At 39.4% G+C, this 19,480-nt stretch overlaps 1 protein-coding gene across 1 annotated transcript in view; it reads left to right on the forward strand.

Moving 5' to 3' along the window:
* The first annotated feature begins 12,819 nt into the window (after nt 1-12,819).
* trpm1a (transient receptor potential cation channel, subfamily M, member 1a) overlaps nt 12,820-19,480 on the forward strand; it is a 32,503-nt gene continuing 25,842 nt past the window's right edge. The window contains exon 1 of the mRNA XM_035419512.1: nt 12,820-12,906. Within this exon, the coding sequence (XP_035275403.1) occupies nt 12,820-12,906 (87 nt within the window). The remainder of the gene's footprint in view (nt 12,907-19,480) is intronic.

Below are 19,480 nucleotides of genomic sequence, written 5' to 3' on the forward strand. Positions count from 1 at the left end.
TTCTATTTTGCTTACAGGGAGAGGCGACCTCGCACGTCTCGCCCAGACGACAGGCACCATGCAAATTACAACCAAACCCAAACACACCTACCCACAATCATGTGCTGTGCGCTAGTTTTGGCCTCTTTACAAAAGAGTTTGTCATGTTGGCAGTTGTGATAAAAAGGGGGCAGGGGGCAGGCACACGAAAAAAAGTCTCACTGGTGCATGATTTTAGTATTAAGGGGATGACCTTTGCCCATTGTTACACAGAAGGTGTGCACATTTGAGCAATTATGTTGTTTAATGGCTTTGTCCGATGCCTGTCAAAATATATCTAAGTTGGATGCCATAACCAAGATGAATAAGTCCTTCTGGAAAAAGTTAAGCTTTGAGAATTTTGTTTTTACTTATTAAGGGAAATTCCCTTCAGCTCTAAACAAAAAGGGCCCGGGACCCTGACACACACGGGAATGTGCCGGCACTGTCGTCTCATGAGAGAACAAGGGTCAGGCCTTTGCACACAAAGAGGCTGCAACAACAACAACAACAACAACAACCACCACAATAACAAAGAAAAAGTAGTCTGTGAGTCACCGGGAAAATTCCAGAAGAACTCCCGCAGTGGATTTTTTTGGGCGGTGCAGCGAGCGATGCCAAGCTGGGCCATGTACAACTCAGAAGCCTCTTCTACACTCAGACTCTTGCTCTGGCTTTGTTCAGACTTGGGGAAAACAAGCAGCAGTACACATAAATGTAATTGGCCTTTTTCTTCCAAACCAAATTTCTTTTGAAATAAAAATGGATTTACGACATTTTTATTTCAAAATGTCAAGCTGAAGGCTACACAAGCACACACATGCACGCACGCATGAAAGCACGCACGCACACACAGTTTATTTTCAAAGAGGAAGATAAACATGAGAATGTTTGGGAACCTGGCCTCACCATAAGGTCACAGGGTCAAAGCCCTGAAAGGAGGTCAGATATATATGTGCAGATGTATATTCATATATATTTTTAGGCACAGTTCTAAACATGGCCCTATTTAACCTGTAAATGCATACATGTATTAAAAAGGAAATGTGTGAGTGTAATGGACCTTAGATATGTTTGCTGTATATTTAATGACTTGCCAGTGGAGGAGACCTCCATAAAACAAGAGAGGCTTTTACCTCAGAGCAGAGCAGGGAATGCAGTCCCAGTGGAAGGAAACCTCGCCCTCTTCATGTTGTTGTTGCTGCTTTTTTTACCTTGGTTGACTGGAGCAGGTCCAGACTGTATCTGCTTCCTGTGGCACAGCCAATTACATCACCTCTTAATGCATAGCAGGGCTTTAATGGCAACGGGTGATTTTCTCTGAGTTTAAAAAAAGAACAAAAGTCAGCACTGTTTTCCACACTGCCCCAGCTCTTCCAGATGACTCTCCCTGCTCTAAATATATAACTTAATTCCACCATTTGTATAGTACACAATATTAAAGAAAGCACATCACACAGTAATGTAGGAGTCTCCAGAGCTACATAAGTTATACTGTTATACACAAAAAATCCATCTCATTGACACACAGAATGGCGCCAAGATGCTGGGATTCAGGGTTTCATGTGTTGCTGGCAATGTGTTTCTGGCACTGAGGAACTCCAGCTCTCTTTGAGGAAGTGATTCTCAGTTGATGATGTCATCGGGGAATGCAGGCCATAGCTTTTTTTCTGTCCTCTGTTCACATATTTATCTTAACAGCTTAACGATGCTTCCAAACCTCCCTGAGTCAGCATTTCGGCTCCTATGATAAACAACAATCACCAGCAGACCGCCACCATTTTGTCATTCCCTGCAAACATTGAATAATGACCCAAATCCTTTAAGTCCTATATACACAATATAACTGCTAAAATGGTTATGTATAAATACTGGCAAAGTTGGTTTATTTTACAGTAGTCACTTATTTAAAAAAAGGCTAGACACAATCTACACAACCGGGAGTATAACTATCCATGCACCAAGTACTCTTACAACACAAGGGTTATTTCAGTTCTTATACTCGTCATGAGCAAACAATTACAGTAGCCATCCCCCGTGGACAAGAACATATGTTCCTGTGTGCTAATGCAATTTACCACAAAATGATTTGCATGTGCACACAAATTCCCAGTATTGATAGAACTTACTGGAAGAGCACTGTTTGTCTATTGGCATGCATATCAAAAAATGCTAATTCAAGTGGCAGAATACAGATATCTGTTCAATGTGGATCCATCTTCTCAATTTGAGTCAGAAATGGTCATTGATTCACCTCACATATCTTATCAACACAGCAGAACTCTCAGAGTTAAATCAACTATAACAGTATATGGGACCAAATGTACTCTATCAGAGTTGATTTTACACTGAATTTGCTGTGAGTAGAGTAGGGTGTAGGGCACACAATACAATATGTACTGCAAAGCAAATGTGAAAATAAACCCATTCAGGAAAAGTCTAAAGAAACTAAGCATAACAGGCTGTGTTTTTATTGCAGAACATTTCTAGAAAAAAAAGAGAAAAAATCTTTTGGCATGGATTCATCAGTCAAGCTCTCCTAATACCCATAATTCACTTGGAACAGCTCAATGCAGAATACTGTATACATATATACAGAGAATCTTCCTTATAATGCACTGATTTATAACAAAAACCCTAAACTTGATAGTCCAGACTCCAGCAACATTCTTTGGCATGGAGAATTCAAATATTAACTGTTTATGATCTGTGAGTGGATAATATATCTCTCCATGTAAGGCTGCCCTCCATCCACTGAAGCAATCAGCTGGGTGCACAAATGGTTATTGATTTTCTATTATTAGATTTTACAATGAAATTGGTATCTATTAAATCAGGGGCGCCGGTCATGCAACCAGACACGTGACTGTAAATTTGAGTGGCACATCTGGGCTGCTGTTATACGCATATTCTGTCCCTTCAGTGGCTGATAAACAAAGAAGTAATCCTACAGAGATGTTATTTCAACAGAGATGCATTATTTTTAGAAGGGCATTCACTTTGAGTATTGAGGTGCTACTGCTCTGAAAAGGATTATTTCAAAAAAAGATTTGTTAATCCTACAAATAAAAGTGACATCTTTCTGCAGAGGTGTATTATTCCTAAAAAGGTGTGTTATTTCGGTGATGAGTTATTCGTGAAGAGGTATGCTATTCCTGTGGAGGTGTGTTATTTTAGGATGAGATGCACATTTAGCTGTAACAGTCAGAGGCATACGAAGTGCCCAGAGAGGAGGAAGCAGAGTTTGAGTGCCATAGCTCCTGTGCAAAACTATTAAAAATTTAATTCAAGATAAATTCTGCCTAGGGCATCAGGCCAGTAAGCAATTCCAAAAAAGCTAGAGGTGTCTCAACATATCACTTTTCCTGGAAAAATCATCTTCACCGTAAACACATACGGGGTCGGGCGAAATTCCTGGCCCAGAATTCCAAATATTTCAAGAACCACATCAGAAACACAGATTCCATTGTTTATGTAATAATGTACGTTTACACAGCTGTCTCCAACAATCAATTGCCTATTACACTGACCCCTTCCCAAACACAGGCATGCGGCCATAGATGCGTGATGGGACGTTTCTTATGTTTACAAATTTCTGCCAGCATATCACTCCTCATTTAACACCAAAGGCATGAGAAGATTCAAACAGCAAAACATCTACTCACCACACCAGAGTGAAACAGCATCCGGCATCCTTTTAAATACGCAAACCGCGTAGAAGCAAGGCCACCATTATAAAGCAAGCGCCTGACTTTACAAGGTCAACAGGCCCCTTGTTTTACTGCTCTAGACAGAGCCAGACACGTACTATGTATTCTTACCAGTTCAAAATGAGCTATAACAGCAACGGAAATCCCCTGTTAACCTCTGGTAGCCCATTAAAATCTAACTCTAGTGGAAAAGCTGCAGAAGTTCTACACTGTAGCCTTAAGCCCCCCCAGAAGCTTAGGGTATATAGTGCACCAACAGCATTTGCATGCACTATGACAACTGCCACTACTGTGCCTACTCTGTTCTCTACCACTCTCCTGTGACCAGAGAGTTGGGCTCAAGGAACAATGGTGCCCACGGGACAGCAGGTTTTTGGAGAAACAGATTCCCTGGCGTTCAAAACCCTGTAGTAGGGTTGGTATGCAGTCCTTTGGTAGGTATATACAAACATGGGTTGTTGGCAATTGGGCCCACCTGATTTACCAGGCCCTGGTGAGGGACCATCCCTCCATAGTTTAATTACAGAACTCAACTGCTCACCCCTACCCCCCACTATCTTCCCCCACTGGGTCAGAATTCACCTGACTTACCCCCTGAACTGGAGTGGATGCCACTGGTCCAGATGAATGGCATGCCACCAGTGCTACAACTGCAGCTACTAATTACACAAAAACACACAATAATGGATGGACTGATTTAATCAGAAAAAAAGACTACATGCATAAACAGATTACACAGTATGACATGCGATGGAAAAATACAGGTAAATGACTGTCGACACTCACAATAGCCTAGAGCGAATTCCTGTCTGTTTATTGCCTCTGAAGATGGGGATTAAGATGCAAGTTAGAAGAACAAGTGGTTTCTGTTGTTCACACAAGCCTTTCCTTTAAGAAGCTTCTGTGACACTCACAGTAAAACAGAACATGCAGTGATTGGCCTGTAAACCCCTAACACCAGGTAAGCTTACAGAGAAATGTCCACCGGTGTCAGGGTGCGTGATAATCAGTGATTGACAAAGTGTTTTAAGAGAATTAGTTTACTCACTAAGGCTCTAACTGACTGAGAGCACCAGTTATTCTCATTAATCCCAGCCCTTGGTTAAGACTTGGATACAAGTACCCTACTCTGCAGATCAATTAGCAACAGCAGGTTAAGACAGTTCTGAAAGGCACAGATTGTATGCTTAAGATCTGAGGTCACAATGTGCATATAATGAGTACGGGGTCCCTGCAGGGTTCCGTTTACGCAGAAAAGCAGTTTGTTGTTATAGCCTTTGCTTTATGGTATATTTTACAGCCTTGTCTAGGCATTTTCTGTTTTGAAGTATGTCCACAGCAGCAGCTGTCTAAAGGTTTTATTGTTGACTGCACTGGCTGCTCTACCTCAATTAGGGTAGATGTGGGATCTTTAGAAATGACTGCTGATGTTTGGAGGAATTACAGATTTATAACAATGCAGTTCCCAGGAAGAAATAGCTGACAATGCAAAAGTGTAAAGATCATTATGATTATGATTTGATGCCACAGCTCTGCCTTGTGTACACAAATGAGCACAAACACACAAAAGCACACACATACAAAAATTCAAAAAAGCATAAACACACACACACAGCCAAACCATCACAACCTCAAATTTAAAATTCTTAATTGTTGCAAAAAAGAATTACACCATTATTATCATTAATGTTGATACTGTAGAACTTAGAACTTTGAGCTCATAACTGTGCACAGCCAGATATTATTCAACTTAGATGTAAAACAAATCTTCTGGTAACATGCTGGTTGCTTATCTCGGGTTCTCCCGTTTCAGCTGATAGACACATAGGCACCACAGACTTCTTGAGCTCTATCTCTCTATCTCTGCACTCACTGAACTTGAGGCTCTGGTTTTTTTGGAGATCTCCCTGCACACACAACCTTGGATAATCCCGGTGAGACATCCTGACATGCTCCAACATGCCCAGCCGTAGCGGCAGGGATGTGAGCACAGCTCAGGGCTGCATAGGGAAGATCTGGCTGCAGGACGGAGCTGGAGCTTACACTGTAGGGCTCAACACACATGCTACTGTGGCTACTAGTAGAAATCAATATGTAATGGGATAGAGCGTACATTACAATCACCAGCTTTTCAGCTCTGAATCACAGCGCTGATTTAGCTAAATATTTTTTTTTCTATTTTAATTACTCTCCAGAGTTTTCCACGCCATCTCCTGGCACTCTTACACCAGCCCTCAGTTAACATATAAACTCATGTGGTGTGCCAAGTCCAATGAGTCATTCGTGAAAATGACTTCAACTTGCATTTCTATAGCAGAACCAGGGTTTATGGCTGCAGATTAAAATCTAAGTGGAGCATTACTGTTGTAGCCTGGAGCAAGGTACCAAACCTGAACAGTTTCAGTACGTAAACAGAAGTTTTAAAAAATTGGATTTTAAAAAGGGTATGTTTCCCTATATTATGATGTCTGCTTACAAATAATTTTTATCATCTTACAAAAGTTACTCAAGACTGATTTCATTTGCTTCCCTTTCCAGTTGTTTTGATCTGGTTTGCCCAAGTGATAACTGAATTTAAAAACAGCACAATTCTTCTCCTAAGCCTTTGTTCTGTGATAGTTTGAGAATACTGTATATGAAATGCTGTCCATCACAAAATAAGGATCTGCACTGGTAGTAGGCTTCAGTGTGAAGCTGTGAGAACTCCAGGAGAGCCCTGAAGCCCAGTTTGCTCACATTTCAGTTTACTAACTGCCATCCCCATTAAATGCTTGACATGCAGCTGCCTTCACCACAGAACAAAACATTTCTGTGCGCAAGAGTCATGCACCTCCGTGCTCACTCTCACACCCTACAGCCTGTAAATCTTGACTCTTTGCAAACTGAATCCTAAACCTACAATGGTACTGGATCTTAGCTGCCTTTTGATGACTATGATCTTCAATGCAAATTATGTCCTTCTCTGTTCCTTACAGGTAAGGCTAGTGTTGGTTCTCATTGTGTGACTTAGTGTACCTGAGATTAGCAAGCACACGGTCCCTGGTGTGGCTTCATTTGGTCTCTATGGCAACCTAACAGCCATGTTCACTTGCAGGTTGGAAGCCAGGTAGCAGGACTATTTACAGCTACTGCCATGCCAAGTCTCCTTGCTGAAAGGCATTTTGCCCACATATAGGTCTTGTTTGAAAACAGACCCAATGAAACACAAAGGGGCAACAAGATTTTATGAGACTTTATGAGAATTTTAGGATGGCCTTTTTAAGTCATTTTTCAGTGTGGTTTCCATTACAAGTGGGTTTGGCACTCCTCCCCTGAGAATTTGCACATGAAGTTACGTTCAAGTCAATTAGCTTTTCATTTTCAGGCTCCACCCCATTTTCTTTGTGCTTTCACATTTCATTTTGAACAAAGCAGGCATTAAATATTTTAACTGTATGCTCTGAATCAAGCCACGTTCTGAGTGTCTATGTTGTTATCCTTACATGCTCTCTCCTCCTCCATCCATAACCTTACACATGGAATTCATTTTGGCTTTTAACAGCTGGTCAGCTGTTTTCTCTCTGTTGTCTTAGGGTTTGAGTTATGGAACGCTGTGCACAAAAGACATCGGCACGTTGTCGGTTGCACGGCATTACACAGTGTCTCAACTGATACTGACACATTGGGCTTGTGCTTTGTTTATGAAAGCATTATGAAAGGCCTTCACTCTCTGATTTGGTTTTTTTTGCTTGTTTTCAATCACCATTTTCAGTCTAAACAGAGAGGTCTACATGGACACATGCTGATCCTCTGACTTTTCCTGACCAGACCCATATTTGGCAAGGGGCTATCCATAGGCCTAATGTGGCCCAGTTTACAATTATATGCAGCTCAGATTAAAAAATAATAATAATGTATTAAAATCATATGAATGCATGCTATCCTTGTTTACATGTTAAAGTTTTATTCAATATATTATTTCAGTTGTAGTGTATGTTTTTTAAGAGGATATGGCAACGTAAAGCAACCAAATACACTATATGGAACTTCAACACAGTGACAGTGACATCATGCCTCTAGAGGTTGTACCATACGTACACGTATAACTGATTGTTCTTTTAAAAATATATATACTTTCTTGTTTGAACTATTTCCTATGAGGCATGTAAAATAGACCATTACACTCAAGGAAAGAAGTACTTGCATGATATAAAAACTACACATTATGTTTGAGTTTAAAAATAATCTGCACATCTGTGCAGCTGGTGGAAACATAACACTGCTGCACAAGCTGCTGATTGGAGTTACTGAATTGTATTTTATTTAGACCACAAACCACCTGGTGCCCACAGCAGCTTTTGTGTATAAACCCAGGGTGAGGCAATGCTCGTTATGGATCAATGTAGTGAAGTGAGACTGATTGGGTAAATATACAGCTGTGAACAGAAATGATAAATGTAGCTTTCTATACATTTATAGAACACGTATTGTTAGTCTCTATTTATGGTTAATAACATGTTGATATTATTTTGCACTTTGTAATTAAAAAATGAATCATTACTAAACATACAGTCGTTGCAACGAAACTGCAGTTCAGTATCATCTGACCTCACTAATGAGATTTAGCATGAGATAATAAATTGAAGTGCGAGTTCATTTCATTCAAGATGTAGCGAGTCCATTTTGAACTTTCCTTCGGTGGCGTGTATTTTTTTTAACCAACGTAAGGAAGACACCTGAAAACACGATGAAACACGCATTTTGATTAATTGTGTTGCCGTGTGTGCTCACAATAGTCACAAAAAGTCTTGAATTTCAAAGCCAGTAACTCAATGCGGTGGGGGTCATCTCAACCGGATGTCACAAGTACACAGTATGCAAAATTAAACGTAAGCTTACTGACCAATTTTTTCTGGGTGTTTTGGTTACCTTTTCATTTGTCCACATCTTCAGAAGTGTCACGTAGTATTTTCACTGAAAGGTTTGTTTAGTTTCGTGTCTTTAAATAAGCGTCCAGTTGGAAAACCACAAAACAATGCAGAGAACATTGTTCTATGTTCAAGGCAGTCTTCAATAAATAGGCAACTGCACTCTTTGAGCGCCATCTAGTGAATTTAGCTGTAAAACACACTAAACGACAGAACTTCAGGTTGGATATTTTGTTGACTTGTATGCTTAATCATAATTACAAAAATACTCAGACGGTATTGTGTCTTAACCCAATTGATCAGACAGTGTCAAAGATATAAACCGATCACAAACCCACTCAGCATGCCGAGTGTGTTTTCATGACATAAGGGACAGGCGGGTATCAAACAGTACTCCTCCCATTATGGCCAGTATTTTAAAAACGTGTTTGTCATCAGCAGGCTGGCTGATCAAGGCTAGCTTCACACATATGAGCTGTTTTACTAAGGCCTTTAGGATGTACCAAACATTTTCATCCATTTCAGAGCACCACAACGTTTGAGACATTAATGTTATGTAAATGAAAGGAGTCATGTTTAATACTTGCTAATACATGCTATGACTGCTTGAAGTCTGCAACCCATAGACATCAAAAGGTGCGGAGTATCCTCTCTACTGATGCTCTGCCAAAGCTGTATTACAATTCTGTTTGTGGGGTATGAGTTGTGAATTGTTTGATTACAAAGTATTTGTAAGTATTTGCAAATAGTCACCTATCCAAATGCTAACAATTCCTTGAAATACTACACTTGAAACTTTTAAATGATAATTCCTTACTATGAGCTGAATGTTTGATGATCATTTTAAAAACATTAGATACAAATAGACTTAATCAACTGTCATTTCCACATTGTGCTTTTATTTATTAAGGTTTGGTTCACCAGGCACTGATCTACAGTTGGTTCAACACATGCAAGAAAGACGTACCTCCTGTGTAGTTATCCTGTGGGTCTGATGACAGAATTTAATTTTTTATTTTAGTTTCAAAGATTATCAGTAGCGATTTCAGTTGTTTAGTGGACTAGTGGTCTAAATTGAAGATTCACAGCCAAGGTTATTGTTTTAGGCCTATCCCAGCCACAAGCTGCATCTTCTCAAATTAATCACCGCCTTCTGCCAGATACATTTCATTGACCATGTTTCGCCTGAATTTCCAGAGGTCTCTCCACTTCCTCTTTTCAGCAAATCATTTTTTTTCCCACAGTGGTTGCTCATATGAGCACTGCCCCATGTCACTGAAAGGACTTACTCTGATGGCTGACTGGAGCCCTTTGTATAGTTGGGATTAGCTTGAATCCGATCCTCTTATTTCTAGGTCAGGCGGGACGGGGCCCTGGCTTTGTTGAAATGGCCGCCCCAGCCCAATCATTTCTACTAGGTCTATATTTAATACTGTGCTTTTGGCATTTCTGTTAGCACTCTGTTAGTGTCCAGGGAGGATCTGGGTGTCCATTTTTTCCCCTCAGGCTGATGAAGCGTGTTGCTGCAATGGAATGGGACATGCACGTATTTGTAGCTGATTGTTACAAAATGTAAAAAGTGGAAGACACAAATAAATAGGAAGCAAAAACCATCCTTGTTTTTACTTTTAAATCCAAATTATTTTTAATCTCTTTTTTAAATATGTGTTTTTTTTTTTAAACTGCCCTTTTCGCAGTTACACAATGCATGTTTGAAGACAAAAAGGACTGGCAATGACCACTAGAGGGGGTTGCTGCCTATTTAATTAGCTCTGAGATGCCTTCAAATAATAATAATAATAATAATAATAATAATAATAATAATGCCTGTACAGGTCATAAGTAATAAATGTTTATTATTGCTGTAGTACAGTGATTTTAAATATATATATTTTTAGCACATCTCTGTGTTATTCCTATTTTAGCTAACAGGACAGTAGATCTGATGTGGGCCGGTATTGGATCCCCACTGCAGCTGTGAAGGGCAGTGTAAATATGTGTCAGGTCTACCCTTGCTTTTTTATGCTGGAGGTTATGTCACTGTGATGCGATGCTGCAAGCTAACCTGGAGAAATTAAACAAAATTTTCAAAATAAAAATAATCTTACACCCCACTGGCCATGCAATCCTTGTGACCAGAGGCTGACCACTGAAGCCTAAGCTCATGGGCTTTCCTTTATTTTACTGGGTTTAAGCCAACTGATTGTAAAGATGAACATACTGTTTATCAGTTGATTTGGTATGCATTTCCAGGACTGACCATATTTTCTTATTGTGTTTATTGATCTTTACAGTAAAATTGCAATCACTTAGCAAAAGCTTTTATCCAGAGCAACTTACAAAAGTGGAGACGATCAAACATCTGTTAGTCTCAGGGATACTAAAGTGTGATATCAGGAAGAAGGCACAGAAGGCCTTTTTATAATCAATAAGCATAATTTTAAAAAATTATTGTAAGGAAATAAGATACCACTAGACAGATAACATGTCTTTACACGGCTATACCTAGCTGTTGGGAGATTCTGATGTCTCAAAACTGCACGCCCCCATGCAACCTGGAAAAAGCATGGAATGGGGATAGGAATAAAACCAGAAGAGAGCTGTGCCACAGATCCTCAAAGAAGTCAGGGAAGACAGCAGGAATTGGTGGCCAACTCAAAACCACAGAGACATTAAGAAGGATTCGAATGAAGGAGAGAGAAGCCGCCTCTTCAGGGTAGAGCTCCTTGCTGATGGGCTGTCTCTGCTGAGTGTTCAGTCCTGAAGCCAGATTATAAGGATTTAGGAGGTCATTTGAGAGAGCTGGTTGAGAACATCACATTCAGGAGTTTTGGCAGGATAGGGAAGAAGAGAGATGGGACAATAGTTCTGGGTGACAGAGGGCTCAAGATGGGGTTTCTTGAGCCGGGGAGTGACGCAAGCTTGTGAGATGGCTGCAGGAACATATCTAGTGGATATGGATGATTTCATCTAAGAGGAGATTAATGTGAGGGTGTCAGGAGAAGTATTTATGGATGGGTTCTAGGGAGCAGGTAGTAGACAGTACAGTGGTAGAACAGGAGTTGAGAGAGGCCAGCACATGTAAGAGGAGAAAAGGCAGAGAGAAGGTTGGTGTATTGTGTGGGGAGAGGGTAAGGGTTTTGTGAGGAGGGGATTGACTGATGTGTTGGAGGAGTCCCTTTTGAAAAACATATTTTGGATGTGTGTCTTGCATGCAACCTAAGCTTCATGTGAGGATCTTTTTTTAAGTTGTAAATGGAACCTGGATGGTTTGTGGATTCAGAGGAAGCAGAGGTATAGAAGGTTTTTGAAATAGAGTCGGCCTTGATTGAGTGCAGACAAGTTGCTTCCCAAATAACTATGCTTCAAGACTTGTTCTTCTGTCTCTCTCTGAAATGATCTTTCAATCAGAGTGAACCGAGCCATAGAGAGTAAATTTGTGAATTCATTCATTCACATATAGTACTCACTCAAACAAGGCAACAACATCACACACATCACAAATGACATAGTTTCAGATTTCCAATGTCTATTTATCTCAGCACAAACTGAGGTAGAGGCTGGATTCAACCATTTCCAGTGTTCCCGCCAGCACTGGGTCCATCAAGGTCGGGTTATCCTCAGCTTAATTGTTTTGTTAAAGTGTTTCCCTCGTATTCTCTTCCATCTGCTCTGCCTCTTCTCCCTCTCTCTCCCTCTGACAGCTGACAATAGCCATTTCCATCTGGCTTTCACTCTCCAGGCTTTAAACCCTTTTTTTGGGTGGGACTATGGCGATATCAAAGTAGATTTACCTTCAATCACCATTTATTAAATCTCTATCCATTTAAAACCACAACTCCCCAGGGCCAAGTGCATTAAGCCTGATTATAGAAGGCTGGAGAGAGTAAAGGGGGTCTATGTGTCAGCCGCCCTATAGAGCGGGAATCTCAGCTATCTTGTTAGTCACAAGTGTGGCATGGAGGTAAGGATGAGATAGGGAAGGAGCTCCCTAAGAGGTCTCCTCATTTTTTCTTTTAGGAGGGTGGGGTACCTTTTTTTATACCCCGTTTTATTTTTGGTTTTTGTCCTTGTGGTATGTCGGTATTTTTCTTAATTTGTGGCTGAACGCTGGCTTCAGGACAGAGGAACCCAGGCCGAGCAGATGAGGGGCGCAGCTCCCTGACGCATTCCTGGGGTCACACATGGAGAACAGAGGCTTTGGTGGGAAGAGGCAGAGCGGCTCTTTCAAACGCACCTCCATCAAGCGCACCACTTCTGGCTCACAGAAGGTAAGGTGGCCCGGCATGCCGTTACTTTCTGCTGCACCTCGATGAAGTTACAAGTGTTCCACAGCAGACGGGATTCATTGTGTGTAGGATGGTGTGGATGAATTTGAAAGCTCGGCTTTATTTCTTTGGGGACCAGGTGTAGGTTGCTGGTGAGCCAGTTCATCCTGTCAGGAAGCATCTCTTACCCTTGTGACAGAAGATAAACTGTAATACATTTAATGCAAATGATAAAATGTTTATATGTACACACCAAAAAGGTAGAGAGGTCCAGACTAACAGAATGTAAATATTAAGATATCGTAGCGATCAAGTTCCACTCAAGTTCCTGTTTGCTGTGTTTTATTGACCAATTTTTTGGCAAAAGATGTCTTTGTCAGGGTAATTACCAGTGATCAGCATAGCTCTTTTACAAGACTAACGGAAGACAGGTGAGACAAAACCATGTGACATGAGAACATATTCAACATCTATAAAAATATACATCTCTCATATGTACAAAACAAGATAACAGAATCTCTTAATACACACTGTACGTGTAAATTACAATTATAATTATGCTAATAATTAACTATGCATAGGCTTAGATATTGAAGCGTATCAACAAGTGTTTGAGATTTAATAAGTTTAATATTGTTTCAAGAACCTTTTAACTCTTCTCTTCACAACTCAGTCAAAAATATTCTTGGTATTTTTACAGCAGTCAAAAGCCAGTGTGAATTAACAGTGATCTTGTTGTAGTTTAACAATTTTGTAGAAATAAAGGGATTCAAGAGCTAGAATGTGAGTGTTATGTCAATGGAGACCAAAAATAACATCCATACAAACAGAACCAGGGCTGGCAGGTAGAGTTTAGCCCCTCCCACCGATTTCCTCTGGTTACAGCTGGCCATGGTTCTGAAATACCCATCTTTCATATATATATATATATATATATATATATATAACAGAATTGATAATGTATTGTTTTAGGACTCTATATTAAGCCAGTGTTTGGTATATGCTACTATACTATCAAGTTTACTTGATAGTACAATAGCATATAATATATGAAGGCATGAACTAAACCTTAAAATATTTTGTGTTAATTCAATTTAAAGAGAGTTTGTATGAAGTAAAAAAGGGATTTAATGTATTTTTTTGTGTAAAATCTACTACTTAGCGTGTGCTAGTACATGTGTGGACCTCCTTCCTGCTTTTAAACAAAAAAACAGACAAAAAATGAAGTGAAAAAACTATAAGCACTTTCCCACAATAAGGCACAAGTAGCGCTGTACCAATATTTTGTTACTCTGAATTAATCCAGTTTTGGAAAGCTTTTTTTTTTTTTGAAGGAGACGAACACTGTAAAAAATTTAAACCAACTGTTTTCTAGAAAATTGGATTCAATCCCAAAAATTTCATAAATACCCTAGGTCAGTTGTGCAATTATTTGGATTATTCTGCATAATCACTTTAAAAAACAACCAGATTACACTAATTACCATTTCAAAACCTTGTCAAATGTTAGTATTTTGCCAGCTAAACTCAGCAGTAATGCAATAAGCCTGATCTGTTTGTTGTTCCCTGTTACAGTGTATGGATTTTGCTACAGGTTTTAAAATTCTGGCTAATTTGCCACCCCTGTGTTGATTATGAGAAATATTAAAGGCTAGACTGGTAGTGCTGGGGTCAGAGGATAAGATTCATAAGCCACACTCAGAGACTTGTTTAGGAACTGTGGCCATGCCCATTACACTGTGGGCATAGCTCAGGGGCAGGTGGCTACTCAGGTGGCACATTGGAGACATGTCTTCTTTCGACCAGAGGATGCGTAGTAGCAGGGGAAGATCAGTAGCTACACTGGCATTAACAGCTAAATAGTAAAAATATGTGTAAATATTGTTATGATCTTTAAGTCATCCATCATTCATAGAATTCCTTTCTTGAGATAGTGATAGCCTGCAGTCTGAATATTGTCGTATGACTGGTGTGTTTCTCATCAATATATATGGCATAAGTTAGTATGTTTGACGTACATGTTTTCTATACCACATTTTCAGGGGTGTGTGAAAATTTACGCCTAATTGATCCAACTGGCTAAAAATAAAGCTACAATAAATAAATGATTTTCAGTTTGTGAAAAGGGTCTACATGCTAACCGGTCTCACATCTGACCCAAGATCAGCTTGTAATGGCAGCAAGACAGTGGAGCCACGTGAGTGTAGGACTCCGCTATGGCCATTTAATCTCTTGTAATGGCCAAATGAGGACTACATCAGCTGAGCTAGGTTAATGCCTTTTGTTCTTACTGTTATCTGCTTTCATGTGATTAATGGAATATAAATGTATACTTAAAAAATGACTGATGAAGGAAATAAAAAGCTTTGGTAGATTCAGATAGATGTGTGCATTTGTGGACGTGGCCCAGATTCTAATGGACAGAACTGATACATTACACATTTCGCAAAAGCCACCTTTTCGGTTTCTTTCACATCAACAAACCATTATCTCTGATGTAGCTCACTGGAATGCATATTAGTATATTATACAAAAACATGTTTCATCAAACTAGAATAATCTTGTGATTTCTAGATGTCATCCATTTAAGAAAAAATTAACTAACAACTCCTTTGTGCAGTTGTTGCTGAGCTACATAATTGCATCATATTTAGCATAGACGAAAAACAGTCATTATCCTTCCAATGATCATTTCATGAATTCAATTAGCATCATTCACCTGCAAAACATTTTCGGGAGGCAATGATTGATTGGGGCATCCATAAAATATGAAATCTATAGACATTTGTACTAATATCACAAGTCCAGCATGTGCCGTCAAAAATACATGCAGCCAACTTTATTTTCATTCAGTTATTGCACGAGAACCCTGATGTAGAAATATAACTGTTGCAGGCAATTGTTGCAGGCACCACAATTTAAACCATAGCATGCTTATTGGACAGTGAGGCTGGGAATAACCTGCTAATCACAGTCCCCCCTCCCTGGGTAAAGGAAAAATAATACATCTCACTGATGACAATCATGTAGCGTTTTCCCTTGTAAATAAATTAATTATAGACATTAATTACATTGTTGCTAATCAAGCATGATGCCGGTCAATTTGTATTTTACATTATTCTATTACATATCCCAGAACTTCAGAGGAAATATAATGATTTCATGTTAGGGTTAGGGTTAGGCAGTTCATATGACAGGTGTTCACCTTGTACTGAAAGGTTTTCATAGGCATAACCACAGAGTAAAAGTACCATATTCTTATGAATACTACCTCCTGTAATCCCCACCAATCCTTGCAGTTTGCTAAAACTGACCCGTTGTGTTTGAATTTGAAACTGAAAATTGCTACTGTGCCCAGTGAATGAAATAGGAAAAGAAGAAAACAGAAATGAAGGCTTTGCAGGCATGATGTGCCATGTCCTGTGTACTGTAGATTTTGAAGCTGAGAGCAGTGGTGCATGGTAGTTTACTGATAGTGCTAATTCTTGACCCATATTGAAGGTGCTTTTGATATACAGTGAGTGCTCTGGCACAAAATGGATGCTGTGCTTTACCCAGGTGGGTACTGCATATTTGAGGTGATTCATGGGAGCTTCCTTTCCGTCATTCATTGTGAGAGGCACATGAAAAGTACTACATATATACAACCCAGAGACAAATAGTTTTCTTTATTTTTTCTACATGGACCCATTAAAAACAATGAACTGAAACAATACACCAAATTGTCACATTTCTTACAGTGTTCATTTTTATTTTACTAGTTTTCAGTAGGTTGTATGAGACAAACTTATTCAAATTCAATGATGCAGTGCAATGTGGGTTTACTTAATAGGGTCCTTGGTCTGTCACCTACACCAGCGCTGAACTACTCTTAATACTCAGAAATGTGAATGACAGCTGTCTTGTATTATACTTAAGGCTGTGAAAAGTATCTTGCTTTTTTCTATTATAGATATGTACAATATTTCAGTTATATATAGATTTATGAAATTGTTTGATAGTATTCATTGTCCATATCTACACAGCTGCAATGACCATGAATCTTTTAATAGCGGAATTTACCCACTCACTATTACTCTCTCGCTTCTTCACAACTCATCTCATGAGAGACCCCTTAAATGTGGTTTCATGAGTGAATTATCTTCAAAGACAACAATAGAAATGTTCTTAGCGACAAGCCTGTCTGAACTGGAGTTCTACAGTATGTTGGGAGAAAGCCAAAAACTGTGGGACTTTGTTGTTGTTTGTTTTGTGGTATCTGAAAGACAGACTCACTCAGTGAGTGCAGACTTAAAAAGGGTCCCTCTCATTCTTGTGTCCCCACTTGATTGGCAGCTCAATCGGCACTAGGCTATCCCCGAAATTCTGGAACCCATTTCATAATTAGAGGATGAGAGAGAACGGCAGGGCTCCACAGGAGTTATGCTTGTAATGCTGTTCGCTACATACTGCTTAGTGGGTGGGCTTATGCTGCCATTGTGAACAAGTGAAATTGAATGTTCCGTGTGCCATACAAGCAGGGAAGGCTGAAGCTCAGTATGTCTCAATATGACTGTAGCTCGAATGCAACCTGCCTCCGTTACACTGCAGAATGCACTACTGCCAGTTTGTCTTCAGCTTTTTATTTGGGGACTACAGATACTGATATGCATTCATATACTGCATGTCATTCTGTATAAAAGTGTCTGATAAGAAGTATATATATATATATATATATATATATATACACACAGTATCTACATACAGTATATGCCTACATACATATTCATATATAATATACAGTTTGCATACATATTTATTAATAGTTGTCCAAATGTAATTGACTGATTAAACAAAGCTAACTACTGTGCATACATGCTAGGTCCTGTGGGCCACAGTGTCTGCATGCATTTGCTCAAACCATGCACTACACCACCTGATATCACTAATTATTGTACTTGCTTGATTCAGGAAGTGGGCTTATTAGTAAAATCAGGTGATACAGTGCATGGTTAACACAAATACCTACAGATTTTGCCCTGCAGGACCTGGAGTTGATTAGCCTTGATCTAGAGTCGACAAATGTTGAGTCATAAAAATATATATTTATTTCCCAACATTTGGACCAGACCAAAACATAAACCATAGCTTTGCCATAAAGTTTTTTTTTTAAAACTGTACTGAGGCCATCTGACAGTTTTAACTATAACCTCTTTTTGTAATTCAGCTTCTGTGTACTCCCAACCTCCCGCTAATTAGCCCCCTGGGCCCCTACCCCCACATACACATACACTGTTGCCTTACAAATTTATCTCATGACTTTTTCCGGTCCTAGGGGTAACTGATGGCATGTGATAGCTAACTGCATTTTCAAATCCAGGAGTACAATTGGTCTTTACATAATAAAACATCAAATTTACTAGAAATGTTCCTGTTTAAGAATAAGGGACAAACTCTCCAGGCATGCGCCTGACCAAATTGTGCCCTTTATCAACTTTGTTCAAAACTTTCCATGAACAGCGTGCTATAGAAACAGTAAAGTCATGTCCTTTTCACATTCAACCCACATTCCTCTAGATTCCAACCGAAGGTTAACCTCTGTCTAATAACACACCTCAAGAAATAAATCCAGTATAGCTTGCTGAAAGAAAAAAAAAACACAAAACACAAACCCCTCCCCAGTTTTTCCTCATTACACTCCATTAAAATCCAACGCGTTCAAATCTGGGCTCCCAGACGGGCAGATTGAATTAGCCAGACCTTTCATCTCCCCCCTCGCTGCCATCGCATTCCACATATCTCACTGACTGCACTGGTTCTGTTCAGCTTTAGTTACGCTAAACTTTGATCAAGCTCCTGCCAAAGGCCACCGAGGCCTTTTCACTGAGAGAATGGTCAGTATTTCATCTTCCAATGATTAATGCACATCAATCTGTAATCAGAACTTGAGATCAATATTTGTATGAAATCTATGTATATATATTAGACGTTTTTCTTGAAAAAAACATGTGTCAACAAAGGAACCCACTGGAAAATATGTATTTGGGCATATTGCAAATAAAAATGTCAAATGTTTTTATTTGGCTTTTTTCATATGCTTGATGAGCTTTGCCCAATCAACATTTGCTGGGTTTCACATTCTTATTTCAGACTGAGAAGGCTAACTTTATAATTATATTGGTCAATATTCACTTCTTATGTTTGATAATGACAACCGTATTTTGCCACTTTGAGAATAGACTGCTGCAGAGTTGTGGTGTAATTCAGGCACATGGTGCCTTCTGGTGTCTGACCTGCTGACTTTTTGACCAGAAAAGTTGGGGCCAGAGCTCTTCTTTTAGCACAGTATTTGTTTTGTGCAAGAATGTGCTCAAGTGAGAACCACATGATCATGTTTGTGCGGGAAATAAAGGACAATACATTTTGAGCTCTGTGAATTGAGCTCTGAATTTGGGTACTTATGTCAATGAAAGTAGGTGATACATTTTACAGGACAAATTTAGGTCTGTAGACTGGTATGTTTACCTTTGTTAATTTCTGGAACTATTTCTGTTCTTTCGAACAGTGAAATAATATACATTTCTATTTACAAAAATAC

This window comes from Anguilla anguilla, chromosome 5 (genome assembly GCF_013347855.1).
Source record: "Anguilla anguilla isolate fAngAng1 chromosome 5, fAngAng1.pri, whole genome shotgun sequence".
Taxonomy (NCBI): Eukaryota; Metazoa; Chordata; class Actinopteri; order Anguilliformes; family Anguillidae; genus Anguilla; species Anguilla anguilla.